Below are 19,896 nucleotides of genomic sequence, written 5' to 3'. Positions count from 1 at the left end.
TAATTAGTCCCTGTTCTGGATGTTGTTAAACTGAAGTGCTTTACAGAAATTAAAACTGCTCCTAGAATACTTCTAGTATGTGGTTGTGTAATGGATTTTTCTTCCTGGTGTCTCAGATCTTGGAAAATGCTTTTCACTTCCTGAGTTTTCAAAATTGCATTCAGAAGTGCACTATGGTTTCAGCCTTTAATTCTAGAAGGCTGGGTGATCATTCAGTTAGGTGTATTTTATCCTTTTGAAGCAAGATTAGTCTTCAGTTTCAGTTTTCTCATTTCCATTTAGGTCAAATCATTCTGGCAGATCACAGGTCTGTCCTGAAATCCTGATGTGTCAGGAAAATACAAAGAGCTCCATGTTCTCACCCTGGCTTTCTCCTGAGCTCACACAGGCTGACCTTGCTTTGTTCAGCTGGCACATTTTTTTTATGTTGATGGACTTTTGGCAACCCTCCAGTGTTAGATAACTTACAAATGAATTGGTCACATCTATACTAGCAAGGGTCAGAGTGAATGACTAAACTTGAGTGAAGTGCATGAGATTATTTTCCTTCTACTGCAGAAAGAAATGTAAAAAAAATGTTTTCCCTCAGATTTTGAAATTACTAATTATTAGTGAAAACATTTTTCTGTATTTTAATATTTAATGGTACTACACTTAATTATATTGCAGAAGTGAAGGGCACATTCTGTTCCCTGCTCTTTGGTTTTGTGAATAATTCTTTCAGAGTTGCTTGAACTTGCTAATGTTTTGAGAAGCAATATAAAAAATGTCATTAAAATCATCAGTTTATAGCACATACAAAAAAGTCCAGGTCTATCCTTCTGTAAAACACAGACACAAATGCTTGACTCCATTTACTGTGTCCTGTCCCTTCTGGCTCAACGCATAAAGCTGAGCACACGCTCTTAGTCTCTGTGGTACCAGCGTCTGGAGTAATGAACCAAAAAGGATTGATGTATGCACTGGTAAATGAAATTTTACAGTAAAATGCCAATCTGGCATTGAAATCCAGCCAGTGCATTAAGGCCTAAAGCAAGGCTCCGTTAAATATGAGAGGAAATTACTGGCAGCTGTTCTAGAACTGACTGCAGGAATTAGGAGGGAACTAACATGTACTTGAGTATCAAGGCTGAACGTTGTCTTTGTGGACTTGAGTCCTTTTACTAGATGTTGTTTGGAAATACTAATCAGCAGGAATGAGGATTTGGTGTTTTGTCAGAGCACTGGCCGTGGCTCAGGTTACACCGTTGAGAGGGACACCCCAGATGCTCCACAAGCAGGGAGGACACCAAATCCCCAGGGTGGTAGTGCCCAAGTCCATCAAACGGCTTTTGTTAATCAAGTGCTTGTTTGCCAGATGTTGAAGAGCACTTCCATTTATTCTTTGGAATAAATCCATAAAATGACCACATGAACTCCTTTGGTAGTTTCGCATAGCTTTTGTAATAACACAGTTCCTCTTAGAATGACTCTTGCTCCTCGAGTTCAACATTGATTGCACCCCCTGTAGTATAATTTTAATGCTAGCTGATTAAAATTACCTAGAAAAGACAACTTGGAGGCATTTTAACCTGTAGAATTAGTTGAAATGCAAATAATGTTCTGGCATCATCTTCTTTTTGTTATGCATGTGATGACTGTTTCCTTTAAACATTGACGGTCTCTTGAAATCACCTTTTCTGTGCCTTACCAGCTTCCTTGGCCCTGAATTTTACAAAATATGTCCCCTAAGAAAACTAGTAATTACAGAAACTGCAGTAATAATATTTGGCACTTATTGAAAGAGGTAGTAGAGAGAGTAAACCATAGAAATAATAAAAATAAAATAAAAAACATTTAAAAAGTAAAATACATAGAAAAATGAAATAAAATAAAAAGCACAGAAATAAAATTTGATCTTTCCATACCAAAAGAAAAGAAAAAAGTATATGAATAGTTACATAGACTGGGAAAAGGTATATTGAAGTCTTGTTGATGTCGAGTAATCAGGGACAGTTGTTCATTGTATTTTTCATTCTCCATCACTTTCAAGCATCTGGCAATGCTTCATTTTGCACCTGGATGAAGATTTATCTTCTCTTAAGTTCAGTGTAATACTGAAAGACCTTTAACATTTCAAAAATAAACATAACAGCAATAGTAACAGCACCAGCATGGAGCATTTGCTTTACTGTTTTCAAGCAATGTACAAAGGAATGTTTTCCCTACTTCAGTTTGAATGTGATATCTTCTGACTTGATTTCACAGAAGCATCTGCTGACCCAGAGCAGTTCTTGGTATTTTTGCTGTCGAGCACTAAGTGTTAATTCATGTAGAAATCTGTGAAATATGAAGCAGAAGCAGTCCAGTTCATGTCCAGTCCAACTGGAAATGTCAGACTAATAGGTCATGTTTTGTACTTGGCAGTACTGAAAGGCAAGATGTTTATATTTGGATGACATGAAGACTTTTAATAAGTTTTCATATTGTATATCCCTGAAGTCTAAGGAGAAATGCATATCAGTGGGTGAGCAACACTGGGTTCACTTTGTAAATTTTCATTCATAGCAAACTGAACAGAAAACCCTGGAATATACTGAATTTTTTTCCTCCATCTCTGAGGGCTACAATCCTGGTTTTTCTCAGGTATTTCCTTTGGATTTTTTTCTTATTTTTTTACTTTTATGCTTTGCACATTTTTGCAGATGCACAGGCAAAAAAAGAAGTGATAACCCATACTTCAGCATATTTTGTTGTGTTTTGAAAGGTTTTTCTTAGTGAGTAGAAAGGAATATTCTAGATGCTGCTTCTGATGATACAAACTGAAGGTCACAGGTTGTTGACCAGAGAGTTGTGATGGGACCGGAACAGACAGTTAAGAGCACAGCAGTTGTCATCATGCTCCGCAGAAAGGCCTTTGGGATGCTGCTCTGCTCCAGGCTCTCTTTTGGGGTGCTGGCAGACTGCAGGGAATTGAAGATGGCACTGTGTTCTTTCCTGGCTGAATGTTCAGGTGATGAACACAGCCAAATTCTTCTCCTGTTTACAGTGACACAGCAGGTCTCTTGGTCCTGGTGGGGAGGGAGCTGTTGGACTGCAGTGCAGTCTCACATCTCTTCCTCTCCTGTCAAGTCTGTTTAGAAGTTGATGGAGTCAGGAGTTTGTGGGGTGATAGTGAACCTCTGGCAGAAGGCTTGTGCAGGATGTGTAATTTGCATCACAGGACATGCCCTTGAAAGATGGTTTATGTACAAACTAAGTGGGGAGTAAGTTCTGCAGCAGCCTATGGAGAGTAAATTTTAAAAAGAAGCATATATCAGGAACATAAAACTTATGTATTCTGAGAATACTGGGGGGAGCACATGGGCGTCTGCCTGGGTTTTCATTAGTAGTGCCCTACATAGTATAGCAACTGCATTCATAGATCTCAAATCCACAAGGGCTTGGCTTGACCATCCAGAGTGCACAGCACAGGCTGAAAATGCAGAGTCTGCATTATTGCTTCTGCATCTGCCTCATGGCTTCTTTTTGAGGTAACATATTCTTTTTAGAAAAATTTGCTCTACTTTGATCTAAAGCCTGTGTAATAGACTAATTAGAAAGCTGTTCTGTTTTTGTGATGTACTGCCACTAGTGCTGTTCATTAGAGACGTTTGATCCAAAGTAGCTTTTACTCCAGTGGGAGAGAGAACAACCCAGTCGATGTTATTTTTAGAACCTGCTTTCCAAGATAGTTTGCTAAAAACCAGATTTTACAAGTGGTCTGACACACTAAAATCTTTCTTTGGGTCCACTATGTCAATTAAATAAGCAGACTGAGACTTGGATCAATTTGCTTAATGTGCCTTATGGAGTGAGACTCTTTAGAATTGTTTCTTGGTGAGTTTTTATGAAGGCAGAAGCTGTGGTCTGTAGTTTAGCTCGGCTCAGAACACATTAGAACTAGAACATAGGATAAGGCCCTTTTGGCTTTTATAGGTGATAGTAGTAAATGAGTAATGTACAGCCCTTTATCTGCTGCTGCATGTGGCTCACATGGAGTTTGTTGCCATAGCTCATTCTTTCAGATTTTTGTAAGTGCGTACAACCTTCAAACATACTTTGAATGTGAGTTTGTAAGACATCCTTTGTTTCCTCCTCCCCCAATAACTGGCAGCACACTCTCTTTTTCTCGCTGCCAAGGGACATACTGCCAGCAGAGAGAGGTGGAGGCTATAACAGAAGGAGATGAAGACAACGAAGGCTGCTGCTGTTGTAAGCCTGGGCACTTGCCTCACCTGCTGTCCTGTAATGCAGCCTTCAACCTGCGCTGGCTGACGTGGGAGATCACACGGACGCAGTACATCCTGGAGGGATACAGCATCATCGACAACAACGCTGCCACCATGCTGCAGGTGTTCGATCTGCGCAGAATCCTTATCAGATACTATATCAAGGTAAACATCTTTGGTCAAGTCCACTTTGTTCCTAGGCAGGTTTCTCAAATGGAATGCAGTTTGTCTACGGAAGAAAGAGCATTTGAAAGTTTTTTGCTTTATGTTTATCCATCTGCTTTGCAGTCTGGCGGTCAGACTGACTTGATGTTAGCTCACAGAACCATAGAATCATTTGGTTTGATCTTAAGAGCATCCAGTTCCAACCCTCCTCCTATGGCAGGGACACCTTCCACTGGAATAGAGATAATTAATTGATGTCTCCCTTTGCTAAATTTAATTCTGATCACTTATACTTACAGTTAGTACAGAAAATGGCAGGCATGCTTCAGTGGCGATTAAGAAGGTGAATTACCATCCTGTAGTTATAAAATCAGGCAAAGTGTTTTTACTTATGTTCTTATGTTTTTACAATGCTTCACTAACTAACAGTTTGTTATTTTTTCTTGCCTTGGTCTTTCCACTGTTTCTTTCTTTCCTGGAAAATAAAAGAAAGTTATTAACAAGCATAAAGTTCTTGGGAAACTTCTGGAGAGCTCTTTCTCAAATGTACGTTTTTAGTAGTGCAAACCCCCTACTTACCTTATGTTTTACATATACATCACAACACATTTGATGTTGGTTTATTACACTGATAACACATCAGTTCATTTACACCACTTATACAATTGCATTGTTATTAAGATTACAAAAGCAAGATAGATACTAATTTGTCAAAATAATTGAACATTATAGTCCAGCAAGACATCTTCATCCTCTGCCAAAACAATTTCCAATCCAGCAAATAAAGAATTTATTGAGCTTTATAGTCTTCTACTGAAACAGCAAGAGCCAAGTGCTGCTTGCTATGCCACTGGTACTGCGATGAAGCCAGTTGCTAAAGCTCCCAACCATCCCTGACATCTCCTTTTTACTTACATCTCCACAATTGTAAAAATCTGTTGGCTTCAGAGAGAGACCTGTTGTAAATAAGTTAATCACCATTTTTTTCAAATGAACCAACAAGCTCATTGCCTTACAAAGCTGCTTTGATCATGCAGTTGATTACTTCTGGGATTTCATAAATACTTTTGTAGGCAGTACAGCATGGTAACCAACCTGCTTTGTTGAATAAACTAATTAGAAATAAAACTGCATGTGAGCATAATTTTTTCATTTTAGAAGTGGTGTTTGTGGCTATAAATTGTTTTAAAGCAATATAACCAAGCTAAAAAAAAATAAACACCCAAGTCTTCTTTAATGAGTATATTGCTACAACTGGTTTGTTTTGCTTTACAAGGTAACCTGAATAACTGGAACATAAACTGGTACAAGCTGGCAAATGTCTCAGCTTTTTATGGGGAATGAGATTGAAAAAATCCCAGTCTAAGCTGCAATAAAATCAGCATCTTAATCGTATAAAGCAGTGAAGAATTTTGCTTTATATACTGGAACTGTTTTTGTGCCTTAAAATTTATTAATACATGGAGGAGTTGTGGGAAGTGTGAGGTTCACCACATGGGATGTAAGAACTTAACTGAAAGGCAGCTTAGAGCTTCTGGTTCTGGACATGTGTGAGAAGCAACTGACATAGGTAAGATGGCTTAGACAAACTTCCATCCCATGTGATACAGGTGTGGTTAGTTGATCCTGTTTGGAGTAGAAGGGAGTGGGTTAAATGCTCACCACATCACTGAGGTGTGCTGTGGCTCCATCCCCGCTCTATGCAGAGCTCCTGTGCACTACTGATGGCTCTGAAAGCATGAAAATCAAATCTCTTCTCATTGGATTTAGTTGAGCCAGTATTATTATATTGCACTGGCAGAACTTCATTCTCAGAAAGGTCGGTCTTCATCCTTGGGCTGTCTCTTTTTAATCTACTTCTCTTTTTAGGGAAGGACGAATAATAATAATAACCACCTGTTGGCATCTTCAGTATTAGCCTGGGCTGGAGCAGTGAAGGGAGGGGGCACTCAGGAAATCCCTTCTCTAGAACGTCACTTCCCAAAATAAAGTTATTTGGATATTTTCTCCTTGTACTTTTAAAGTAATTAGTTTTTTCCATAAATAGGGACTTTAAAAAGATTTGGTAAAATCTTTATTATAGCATTGGAAAGTGAGAAGATTATAATATGTGTTAGATCAGCTTTTTTCCTATTTATTTAATGCTTGCCTCCAAATAAACAGTATCAGACACAGAGGTGAGAATTGATTCCTTCCCCAGCTCTTTCTTCTGGGGGAATCTAGATCAAGACCCTGTGCAGTTTCACTGTGAACATTCTAAAAGTTGTTCACACTTTCTTTTTAACAGTATGAAAGTAATTGCAAGAAGAACTATAGATAAGGCAGTATTCAGGTCACATAAAACAGAAACTCAAAAATCACTTAGGTTGGAGTTTCTGCAGAAACTGCACTTCCATTGCATTGAGCATTTGGAGTGTTTCTGGTTTATTCTCTGTAGCTTACAATGTTGTAAATATTTACCATATTGTTTCAGAAATGCCATATAGCTGAGGATGTACTTCTGCATAAAACATATCTTGTAAGAGTTACCAAAAGCAGAATTTAATTAGGTGACAGAAGATTTTGTTGTTTCTGTGTCTGATTGCAAGTCTGATTTTTTCCCAGCTGAATCAGCTTCTTTGTAAACACAGATGAGCATAATAAAAAAAGCAAACTCTATCTCAAAAATCAACAAAGAGAATGTATGCTTTGTTTTAGTTCTTCTATCCTTCAAGAATAATTACTGTATTGATCTTTTAAACAATGAGTTGCACTGAGTATCTTATTCCTAAATTATATTTATTTCATTTGCAATTTCACTAGCAGCCTAGAAATACATACATTTCTTGTTATGGAAGGATTTTTATTCCCCACAAATAAAGTGGGTCAGCTACTGCAGCCCTTCTGCATATATTTTGAAATAATTTCCTGCCCAGCTACTGTGATATTTTTCCCTTGTGCCTCTTCCATCTCTTCACAATATATTCTTATTTAAACATATTTTAGTATTCAAGAAGTCTGTGTATTCGCCGAGTGCTGTGTTTTCAGCTTCTATTGTTTCTGCATTAATCTTTTTTAAGGAGTGTATTTTTCTCCCCATGCCAAGGAATTAAGGGTCCACTCTGTCTGTATCTGTCTGACTTGTCTTTTTCCTCTGAAGCTTGATTCTCCTCTTACTTTTGTACAATTTGAAAAATACACTATGGAGAGCATCTGGGGTTTTTCAAAGGGCTGGTAGTGCTTTTGTCCTCTGTAATCCATCTTACATTAATTTTATACATTTATTTGCCTAGCACGCTTTTCATTGACTGGGTAAAGTACAACTACATCATCTTCAGCCATGTATACTTGCTCCTCATTTGCTTTGGTATCCAACACTAAATTAATATTATAAAATATTATAATGGGACTTTACTGCTGATAGAACACACTGGAACTCTTAAGTTTCATAATCTTTTGAAAATATGTTCTAAGTTCTGTTTGTATATAATTTTTTTATTACTTTATTATTATTTTAATGTGTCCAGACAGAGTGGTTAGAAAAACTTAGAAACTCAGGCACAGATATGAGATAATGTGCTTTCTAGTATTTATGTATTTTGTTAAAGAACCCCTGCTGAATGCTCCAGCACCTTCAGTGCTTTAAAAGCAAACTCGGTTACATCGGTTATCAGCTTTTTAACCCAACATGTAAAAACAAAAATCTATTATTCTTTACCTGCTGCATTAACAAATAACAGACTTGTGTCATACACGTCTGTTACATCTCATCTTTGTGGCTACTAAAGAATTAGGAAAGCATAATTTCCAGAAAACAGTAAGTCCACTGAGGAAAATGCCCTATTTTGAGGATGGGACCATCTACTACTGTTTGTTCAAAAACATGCCTAAGCTATTATTGATATCACCTTCTCAGTGATAGACTGTAAAACCCCACTAATATTGACATGTTTGAATGCTGAAACTCTATTCCTATAATTGTATGGATTTTCCTAGAAGGCAGAAGGATATTGAAAATGCTACTTCTTTTTCTGTTGTCTGCTGTCAATATAAATTGTCATCTTTTTAACTTGAACATTTTTGTGAAGCAATAATGATGCTAAGCAGTAAAATTTAAGAAATAGCTATACTATTACAGTTTATAGCAGGGTCCTATTTGGCTTATTCTGTTCTGTGTAAAATATGTCTGCTTTAGTCAGAGTTCAGAGTGACTAACATTTGTACATTTTGTCAACAGAGTATAATATACTTTACAGCAAGTTCTCCCAAAATCCAGGACTGGATAAAAGATGAATCTATCCAAAAGATACTGCAGCCATATGCAAAGTGGCATTATATTGAACGTGACCTTGCAATGTTTAACGTTAACATAGATGAAGATTATGTTCCGTGTCTCCAAGGGATAACAAGAGCTAGCTTCTGCAGTGTTTATCTGGACTGGATTCAGTTCTGTGCCAGGAAAAGAGTGGAGGTACGTGTCAGTTTTATTTTCTTTTTAGTAATATTAGTTTTAGTTCTTGCGATATGAGTGAAATGGTGCATGGCTACTCTTTTACTTGCTCAGGATTAGTAGAATAAAATTTATTTAATATAAGCTTTTAGCTTTAATGTAAAAGGAAAACAGGTTTTGTGGAATGGAAAAAACATTTTGGAAACTACCTGTGTGCAAAAACTGGAGTCTTTAGGAGCATCAAGCTTTGAATATGGAACCAGCTCTTTACTGTGCAAATTTCCAACAATGTTAATTTCATCAGCTCTAGAAAGCACAGATATATCAAGTGTTCACAGAAGTACTGCTAGAGCAGTTCCGTTCAGAGAATGTCATCAGAGCATTACAGTTCCTTCAGTGTTGCCAATGATTGGTGCATTTGCCAAATGCCTGTGATGTCTGTGTATCCTTTTCAGAAATTTGCTTATACTTGTGTGCAGTTGCAGGATGGTAGGGGAGTGCATGGCACACTCCCTCCTGGCACAGGTCACCTCTGGCAGCTCATGACTCAAAGATGAGCCACACCACAGAACTGTGGGCAATCACTACAGCTCTGGAAGGTCAAGGGCAGATGTGCAGCTGTGAATTTGCATGCTCTGAGCCACTAAGATTACTGATGGTCAGCAGTTGTTTGTCAGAAATGCACTACTGTATTTCCATGGAATACTCAAAATAGCCCAGAGGGAGAGTACTGTTTCAAATAAGCATATTGCCTTCATCTAATTTTCTGATTATTGCTGATAGTAGCAAAAGTGGAGAAGTGTCTCTTTCCTGGCCACGATGTGCTGTATTTGTGCATTTTTGCACTCAGGATCACAGACTGCAACATCCCATTGCTGACCTTACTTGGTGTAACATCACCAAATATTTCTGCTCCACTTTGGTCCTTCTCATGTCTCTGATGCTGAGTACCATTCCAGCAATTTCCTTGCATATCATGATATTGATATTGTTTTCATTGAATTGTCTTCTGAGCCCTTTCCATGTCCTCCTACTGGGAATACTTCACTTCTTTTCTTTCTCGTCTCCATGTCTCAGCTCCCAAGGTCTGATACACAAAGAATTGCATGCTGCGGGGAAAGCCACTGTTAATTGATGCCTTTCCCCTTGTTCTCTGCCTTAGATTTTCAAATTCAGTAATAGAGTTAGGGATGCCAATAGGCTTGAAACATGTAAGTTAGGCTTCAAAAGGCAAATTAATGCCTGCACTGGTGCCACACACACATACATTTATCTTTTTGTTACATATTTCACCTTTGTTTTTTAATTAATTGATTATAGAGAAGCACAGTTCATGTAGGAGGTGGGATAAAAAAAAACAAGTTCACTCTACACAGAACCCAGAAAATCAATATATTATATAGAAGGAGCTACATTTCTCCATTATAATTGTCTTCAGTTTTGGAGTCAAAGAAAGCTGTAAGAAATCACTCATTGCATGGATGCATAGATGCATGTATCTCCTGAAGATTAACATGCATGAGGGGTTGTTCCAATTTTTTCCTCCTGCATGGTAGCAAAGTTTTCTTTGTGAAAATTTTGTTTAAAAACCTCTTCTGAGCTAATAAACATAAATGCAATATTCTGAGCGCTTGTTAAAATGGGCAGTCAGTGTCATCAACCATTTAGATAGGTATTGTTATTTACTGAAAATGTGCGCCTCCAAACTTTTCCAAAGGTACTGTACTTCAGAAATCTGTGGTAAGGTTGCACAGAAACTGTGTTCCATGAAAAGGGTTTTTGCTGTCTCCAATTGCAGTGTCTCCCAACAATGAGGAACCTCCTTCAGTTTACAATGTCAGATCTGGGAGAAGTGGAAGCAAACAAAAATCCCACAATAAAACATCACCACCATCAAAGCTCCTTTCTTTACCCTGGGATCTCACTACCTGAGAATGAAGTGTTCTGTTTCCAGCCAGTGGGCAAAACAAGCTTGCATTTTGCAAAAATCCTCTGATGGTGATGGTCTTCCTTCTTGTTCTGTTTAATTGCAAAGAATGTTTTGGTGTGCAGGTCCAGGTACATGCAGATATTATGAATGTCACTATTTGTGGTTTTAAATGTGACGTTTGCACTTAGAGTAACATGCTAATCTTAAAACTTTGTAGCACCTGGACAGTGATGAGGACTCTCCTCTAGTGACACTTTCCTTTGCCTTGTGTATACTGGGCCGGAGAGCTTTGGGAACTGCATCTCACAATATGGCCATCAGGTAATCTTCAGGAATCCCTTTTTCCTCATGTTAAAACAAAGACCTGTTTGTCCTTTTTCACGTGATGTGGGATCTCAACAGAAGATTAGATCAAGGTAAAATCTCATTCCTCCATAAAATATTTTCTGTCATTCCTGATCATCTTTTTCTTTGTGGCTGGCTAAAAGAACTAATTATTTTATAGGACAAAGCAGAATTTGTGATTGAAAGAATGAGTACCAATGGTTATTGCTTGTGTTACCTTATGCCTGGCTACTGGAATGCTGTTCTTCCTCTGGCATTCCAGTAGAAGGAAGAAATCTACAGAAGAGGAAGAAACTGCTGTCATCTGAGTTGTAGTTAGCTAAATAAAAATAAATGAATAAGGGTTCTTCTCTGTATTCCTCAGGGGTGTATTCCTGTTCATTGTGCCACTTCATTCTGGCAACTAAGGAAGGGAGAACCTCTCATCTCCTGAGGCTGCAGCTTTGTCTGTTCTCATTCTACCTTGCTCATTGTTCATGCATTCTAAACACTTCTTCCTAGGAAACCTGGTTAATTAAAATAGGCTTCATTGATATTGTTTCTAAATATGCTCTTCATCTTATATTTTCATTAGGGATTCTTCCATTTTCACTGAGAGTTCTGAGTTGTTTGGATTTTATACAGTATAATTTACACTGTGCTACAGATGAGGCATTTTATTAATGAAATAATGATTATTTTAATGGAGTTTAACTTCCCACATAATTTTAGGGGTTTATTAGATTTATTTGAACCCTCTGTGTGCACAGGAGTTTAGTAACAATGGAGAAGCTGAATAAATACAGTTTCTAAGTGACCTTGTTGTGTTGGCACAGAATGGTGAGCAAAGCTATCTAGACCTCTATCAACATGCTCCTTAGAGAGGGTTTGTCTTACTAACAAGCAAACAGAGACAGCATTCGTGATTTTGAGTGCATTTTGTTAAAACAGTATTTTAAAATATTCATTCTAGCTTTGTTATCTGTTGAGACATTTATAACATTTTGTTTTATGTCTTCCATGCAAAATGTTTGTGGCTCACGTGGCTTATTTCTTTTTGTGCTGCTGATTTCTGCTTTCTAAAGTGGCTTTTGTCATCTCTTTTCTACTAGTCTTTGCACATTCCCTTCCTGTAGTAGTTTTCTTCTGGGCTGCATTTCTTCTCCCTTAATTTCTATTCATTCAAATTAGTGTGATGTTAGGTAGGTAAATCATTGGTATTTTTTAAATTGTCCTATTTTTTTTTTTTTGATGATCCAAATTTTAGAGTTTGGGGGAATGATGGGAAAATTTATGTGCATTTATGATATTTGTTTGAGAAAAGATTAAAGTGATTTTTGATCTGTGCCTGCAATAGATGGGTCACAGCCATATTAGAAATTCATCTGAAAATAACACAAAAGCTTCCTAAAACTGTCATCACATTGCATGTACTTTCTACTGGATCTTAAAATCTTCATTACAATGCTTTGGCTCTAGTACAGATATAATAACAATGTCCCCTATTTGTACTGGCTTACCTGGTTAGTAGGTAATGCAAAAGGATAATATTATCAGAGACTTTCCAAAGCTGAACATGGAAAGTATGAATGTTGAGCATAATTATTTGTATAGTGTTCTGTAAAGATTTTAATAATAATTTCAGGAGTCAGCTATATCATGTCTTTTCAAAATCTGACAAATAGCAATGAACTGAATTACTTCCTCTCTTTTGATAAGTGGACTCTCCATATTTAAAAATACTTTTCTTGGGGAGGGAAGGTCTGCAGAAAGGCAAAAAACTGGGGTAGTCATCTGAGGTGCACAGCTCTGTCCCTTTTTTTTTAACCTGTTCTATATAATCTTCAATTAAGCCCTGGTTTTCTTTTTTTAAAGCAAGTGTTCCAGGGCAGTATCAAATAATTGTATTTTTTAAATGTATTTTTGCAACATGAAAGGGACTAAGTGGAAGCTTCTGTCGGTATCTTTTCCAATGCTACTTCACAAAAGCTTTCCCTGGAAAAGTTTCTCTGTGGAAAAACTATGTCACTTCCCCACCTGGCTAAATTACCTTTAATGCATTTCTACAGTCAGAAGGATCTGGAGCAATAGAAAAGGAATCTGAGTAGCACAGCTGAAGTTATAAATTGCTGCAGCTACAAAACATGACTTTAGCTTGGTAAATGACATTTCTTCTTGTCTTTCAGAATATATATATTTTAAGGGACAAAACAAATTTAGTAGAAATCATTAACTAAGGAGCAAGGTGGATACTCCCCCTGACATCAAGACCTTTATCAACAGAAATCCCCCAAATACATTCACTTGAGCATGAAGGGCATCCTACTAATGGTGTTTATTGCAGCAGACAGATCTGCACAACTTGTTTAAACACAAATGAGTAGTTGGTCAGTGAGACTGCAATAGGAATACCATTATGCAGGAAGCATGCCAGGGGAGGAGACTTTGTCCAACATGTGCAATGCTGATGAGGCCAGAAGGAGATGCTCAGAGAATTGTCTTCTTTCACTCCTCTCTCTGTGTTTGGCAGAGCACAGCAGCTCTCACCCAGGGCAATCTCGAGTGTTCTGCTGGTCCTTGCCCCCAGCTCTCAGACTGCTGCAGGTCTGCATTCATTCACATGGGACAGAGGTACCTGAGGTCCTCAGAAGTGGAAGGAACGCTTCCTTGAGTGGTGCTTCACAGTCCTTTTCTTTGAAAAGGTGCCATGATATTTCAGGAACCTTTCAGAGCCTAGTGGTGCTGAAGAGGGTTTTAATTTTCTCAGGAATGGTCAGAGCAGGCAGTCCCACAGCCAGATGTGTGCATGAGAGGGAGATATACCACATGTATGAGGTTGGAAACAGATGATCTTTAAGGTCCCTTCTTACCCAGGCCATTCCATAACTCTGGCTGTTGGGGTGTGGCTCATTTTGTCAGAGGACAGGGCTCTTAACACGTTTTGTCACGCTGAACTGCTGAATTACAAAAATACAGATTTAGATTTATCTGGTAAGCTCTGAGAATTTACCTTGAACGTCATCTCAGGATTTTATATTAATTCTCTCTGTAGACCATCTTGTGTACAACATTGCTAGAGCTTTTGGGATGAGTTTGGAAATGTAAGTATGATGCAAGTAGGCATCATACTCTTCTCACTGTATGAAGCATTTCAGATGTTTAGTGGAAGCAAACCAGCCAAGAATCTGCTGTGCTCTGCAGTTCATGTTTCATTCTCAGAGGTGACTATGTAGGTAGTAGGAAACTTCCTCTGGACTAAGTCTAGTCCTTGCTGTGTCTTGGAGGAGTGACAATCACCCAACTGCTGTGCAGTGGAGCAAAGGTAATGTTACCATGGGCTGTGCACTACAGAGTTGAGAGTCAAGTTTACATTGTGTATGCAAACTATCAATTTGCACTCATTTACACATGATTTTGTCTAATCTATTAATCAGTAAATGTCACTGTGTAAACCAAGATTTTAAATGCTCTTTTATAATGTATGTAAATAATTATTCACTGTACCTGTTCATGTAAATGTCAGTAGAAACCTAACATTAACGCTAGATTACATAATAAATGCATTCATTAAGGAGGCAGAACATTGCAATGCAAATCACTTGCTCTTTTAAACTGTCATTAGGAGGCATCCTGCACAAAATGCAATTTGAAGAATGACATGACATTACCATTAATTTATTCAAATGTGGGTGATATGTTTAGTTGTGTATTTGTTAAAAAATTACAGAATAATTCTATTCAGCCACTAAAGCTACTAGTAAAGAAATATTTAGTAAAAATTTCAGATTTGGAAAAATACAAAAATCTCTCAATAAAGCATCTCTCATCAGATACTTCCAATACTACCAAGATTGGCTGCTCAGGTTCCCCAAGCTCCGTTTGGATGAAAAGTCATTCCAGGGAAGGCCTCTGCCTGGAGGTACTGCTGCTCACTTAGAAACCCAGGGAAGAAGCTGGTCCCACTTGTCCCTTCCCACCTGGTCACCCCACTGCACAGCCCAGCAGCTGAGGGGAGGGGAAGACATAGAGGGCATGGACCATGGCACCACAGGGTGCTGCACTGCTGGTGGGAGTCCAAGCAGACAGTGCAGCTTGATGTCTGCCAGAGCTGAGCAGGGCAGAAAAGTTTGACTCAGCTCACAACTACTGTCATCCAAAATATCCAATTAGAAGGGCTTCCACTGAAAATATTTCAGGTGAACTATGACATTCAGGTTATTACTAGCTCAAACACATGCCCGTTCCTTTATTCCTTAAATAAACTTGCAGTTGACACTGGAGAAGGTCTGCAGATGCAAAATACACACAGAGATACTCACCAGCTCATTAGTTTGCATACATACTGTTTTCAGGCTGGCACTAAATGTTTTTAGTTTCAGCTGTCGGAGCAGCGTAAGGAGTGCAGTAGGAGGGAGTATTTGCTTTGGCACTGTTGCCCTCCCTCTGGTGTTTGTGGCTCTACTTAATCCCCTCTTTTCTGCACCTTCCAGGGGCTGACGGTTCCCACACACCTACCAGTCTTGTTCTAAAATAACTTGCAGTTGTGACAGCAGCTCTTCAGGTTGTTAGCTCAGAGGGTTGAAAATGTTGCCAGATACCGTGGTTATGTCTCTTACAGATTAATGTTGTTTCTTTGACATGTAATTTTACCTTAAGATGTTTTTAAAATATTTTGAAGCAGCCTGTAACTACAGCAGATTACTAATTGAGGTATGTTAAAAGTGGGCCAAGAAAATAGCAACAACCTTGAGTGAGGCCTGAGATCAAAGTGAAGTGGATGAGAGTCAGGCCTAAGATCAAAGTGGTTGACTTTTACAGCTTCGTAATAATCTCATTAGTGTCTTCAGGAGAGAGCATAACAATGGGAAGAATAACGAGAGCTGTATCTTATATGGATTAAGGAGGCTGCATGTTACAGAAGTAATGGCTTGAGATAGTGTCACATTATAGGTAGAGTGTACCCAAAAGCCTCATTACAATTGTCAGGAGAATAAAAGATGCCCATGGTTTTGTGAATACAGCAATCTCCTCCAGACCGCTCTGGTGGAAAATACAATATATAAAATAATTGACTCTCAGCCTCTCACAACTACTGCCACCACTGATTTGCTCCTTGTAGCAGTCATGTTTGTTCTTAAAAATCCCCTGAGTTAGAGAACTTATTATGCAGAGGGATGACAAATGGATGAGCCTCCCCTAAGCCCAGGGAGAGCTGTACGTGCCTCCCCCCACTCCCTCTGCTGATGCTTGGCTGCAGTTTGCTTGGCTGTCCTAGTCCTGGCCATGCCTTCAGCACATCCTGCAGTTCACAGCAGCCTGTTTAGCTGATGCTGATGCTCCTAAGGCACTTCCATGTGAATGCAAACTCTCTGTCTGCTCTGGTGTTCAGACATGACTCTGAGAGCCTCCCAAGATGTAAAAACCAGTTTGCTCTCCTGCCTACTCCTCACTTTGTCCCAGCCAACTTTTCAGAGCAAATACAGGGGGCATTATGTGGGGTAAAGCTATACTACAGATCATAATTAGATGCAGATTTCAAGGTAGCTTTTAAAATTTCTTCTTGGGAAGAATATTTAGGTACATATTTTTTGTTCCAGGCAGGGATTCAGCTGTGTATGCTGATGTTGTCTGGTGGGTGAGCAAGTGAAAGGAGTCTTCCTGATGTGTAACCTTTTCAAAGGGGGTGATAGTCATATATTTCACCTTGCTGGCTGCACTCACCATTCTCCTCCCACCATCCCAGCTAGCTCATTCTAGGGCTTTCCTAGCTATTAAGCAGGGTTTGAGTATATTATCATTCTCTGAACTGTGAAGAAGATGGATTGAATGTCAGTGGGGACCAGGACTCAGTCCTTAAGGACACATAATAACTCCCACTGAAATCAGTGCTTGAATGTTTTGAAGATCTGAGTGTGCCTGTCTTACATAGGCATGTTTTAATACATAACTTAGCACTAATAAATGCAAATCAGTTAAGAATTCATAAAAGTTTCTCTGTACTCCTTATTTTCCCATCAGTGACAGTACCCTGCCTTTCTGGCTAGTTTTGGTCCCACTGCTTAGTTGATTGCATGATGCTTTAATGGAGAAAATCAGTATCTAGCTGTTTCTCTGGTAACAACATATGTATTTCCACTTTAATTTCTAAGACATGCTATCCACTAAGAGCAAAATTAGAATGCCTTAAAGCTGGCCAGGCATTCTCTCAGTTTCTTCTTCCTCTCTCTGAGAAGAGAATATATTGAAAAGTTTTTTTCTTTTTTATAAAATAATTAAGAAAGTTCAATTATGTGGAAAGATTATGTGTCCTCTAGAGAAAGGCTGAGCAGTAATGAAAACTACTAACATCTTAATACAGCTTCTCCCCAGAGTCTTTACAATCTAAAAGACCAGCTGTTGTAAGAGTGAGTAAAATCTTAGCAGGTAGATGAAACAATGTCCTGTGGGTTTGCAAGGTATGCCTGTTTTAAATAGATGGTTCTGTTTTCCTCAATTTTGAGATCACTTCTTTGGAGCAATATTGGGACAGCAGTCACCTACAAGCATTATGCAAGTGACAGTGGCATGAGAGTCTTGTAATTCAGGGTGCAGATCAGTGCTGAAGGTTCATGGTTTCCCTTCACAAAGCCCTTGCACAACCATTTTCTAACAACTATCTGATTTTGTAGCTTTTACGTTGTGCTTGTATCTCAGGTCCAGGTAAGCCATCGTGCAAGGCCAGGCAGAACTGCCTACATCTAGTTTCCTACATCAGAAAAAAGAAACCCAGTGTGTATTGCTTTAGGGCTCATTGTTTGAGTAGGAAGCACCTATTGGTTGATTTCTGCTCTCACCTGGTTTGCTGAACAGTTCTGAAACATAGTATTCTTGGTACATCTGCTTTAATGTTCACATTTAGGTTTGAATGTCGTGAGAAGTCTTAGATTTCCTGAAAGTATTTTTTCCTATTATTATTTTTCACTTACAAGGAGATGTGCTAACAGGACTGATAATAAACTTTCAAATAAGGAAGCAACTCCTGCTGGCTGCACAGGGAGTGTGGCTGGCACTCTGGCCTGGTCTCTTTGGCACAGCTGCAGAGAAGCAGCGCCTGAGGCACCCTGTGACTCAGTCACCCATCCCGAGGACATCTTTCATTCCATTCATCTCATGGCCAGTCATTTACAGAGCATACAGAAGGAAAACTGCCTCTCTCAAGGAATTTTTTTTTTGTTGTCAAAGAAACGTGATGTGACCCCTGCTTTGCTCCCACCATAGGCACTTGCCCTGGGCCAGAGTGTCACAGGTCAGCACGAGGCTGGTGACTGACAGGTCTGGCTTGGAGAGATGGGAATGACTTCTGGGAGTGACTGGTGCCTTTCTCTTACAGCTTGGACTCTTTTCTTTATGGGCTCCATGCACTGTTTAAAGGAGACTTCCGGATAGCAGCCAAAGATGAGTGGGTCTTTGCAGACATGGATCTGTTGCATAAGGTTGTTGCCCCAGCAATCCGAATGTCTCTGAAGCTACACCAGGTAGGGCATTTATTTATGCATTTATTTTTAACATTTACTGTTGTGTCTGTTTTCTTTAGAAAATGCAGGATACCTTAGCAACTGTCTACTGCCCAAAGGAGGGTAGTGGGAAAAAGAGGGAAATGGAGTACTTGACACCTTATTCTAAGAAACATCCTTTACCAAGATGGAAGAGTTTGGCATTTATTTATTTTGCAATCACTTGATTTTCTTTTCTGAACCTCCTAGCTACCCATTTGAAACCACCTTGCAGAGCTTGACCCTGCATTTTTCATCAAAATAAAGCAGAAAATCTTGTCATATGTTACATGTGTGGATACTATAAAGGTGGTTTCTAGATTGAAGGGAAATACATTGATTATGCTGATTTCACTGCTAATTTCAGGTCAGGGTCTGTGTAGCTAGGAGTTGATTTTGTTCCTGCTCTGGCACATTATGATTTAGTATTATATGCTTTTATCATTAATGATATTTATAATTGTTCCTGGATGTTACTGAACTGCTGTGAATTTGTATCTGCTTCTTTGGCACAATAATTTTATGGTGTTATTGCTGTCCGTGGTGCTGCTGGATGAAATTTCAGTGTTGTGTTTTTTGCTGATGGATTCCCAGTCTGTGCTATTGTTGGTGGGGATTTATGAATAAAAATAAGAATTTCCACAACAACTGTGGACTCTCCTAGGTGATACCTCTCTCCAACTTACCCAAAAGCTCTGCCTCCCATAGTTGCACACTCCATTAAAAAAAAAAAAACAAAACTATAAGCTGGTATTCTCCAAGTGCCTTTGTCCAGTGTAGTCATGAGATCAGAACAGGTTACAATAAAACTGAAATAGTATCTTTCTATGTCACTGTTAAATGAACCTCCCAAAAGATACTCTTTATCAAGTGTCAAGTCACTTGGAGGGGACCAGCTGGAGACTGTTTGGAAGCCAGTATTTTGTTTACTGTCAATAGTTTTTGTGTTTTCATGAATGTACCTGACCTGTTTGGTACTTTTTCCTTTACGACCAGGACCAGTTCACGTGCCCGGATGAGTACGAGGACCCAGCAGTTTTGTACGAAGCAATCCAGTCCTTTGAAGAAAAAGTTGTGATTTGCCATGAGGGGGACCCAGCCTGGCGCAGCGCAGTCCTGTCCAACCGGGAGGAGCTGCTGACTCTCAGACACGTGGTAGATGAAGGAGCAGATGAATATAAAGTTATCATGCTCCACAAAAGCTACCTGAGCTTCAAGGTGATCAAGGTACATACACCGTCTTTCTAATATTGCAGTAATTTAGGG

General features: G+C 38.9%; 1 protein-coding gene across 3 annotated transcripts in view; it reads left to right on the top strand.

Annotated features, from left to right (window-relative positions):
• The window catches only part of PCNX2 (pecanex 2), a 149,571-nt gene that overhangs the window by 117,876 nt on the left and 11,799 nt on the right, over positions 1-19,896 (top strand). For all 3 annotated transcript variants that reach the window (XM_077782114.1, XM_077782113.1, XM_077782115.1), the window contains 5 exons: positions 4,162-4,415; positions 8,632-8,865; positions 10,992-11,095; positions 18,468-18,612; positions 19,627-19,857. In XM_077782114.1, coding sequence (XP_077638240.1) covers positions 4,162-4,415; positions 8,632-8,865; positions 10,992-11,095; positions 18,468-18,612; positions 19,627-19,857 — 968 coding nt within the window. The remainder of the gene's footprint in view (positions 1-4,161; positions 4,416-8,631; positions 8,866-10,991; positions 11,096-18,467; positions 18,613-19,626; positions 19,858-19,896) is intronic.

The sequence above is a fragment of the Lonchura striata genome, chromosome 3 (assembly GCF_046129695.1).
Source record: "Lonchura striata isolate bLonStr1 chromosome 3, bLonStr1.mat, whole genome shotgun sequence".
In the NCBI taxonomy this organism is placed as follows: domain Eukaryota; kingdom Metazoa; phylum Chordata; class Aves; order Passeriformes; family Estrildidae; genus Lonchura; species Lonchura striata.
The sequence above is the reverse complement of the archived record's forward strand: the minus strand, read 5'-3'. Positions and strand labels throughout refer to the sequence as shown.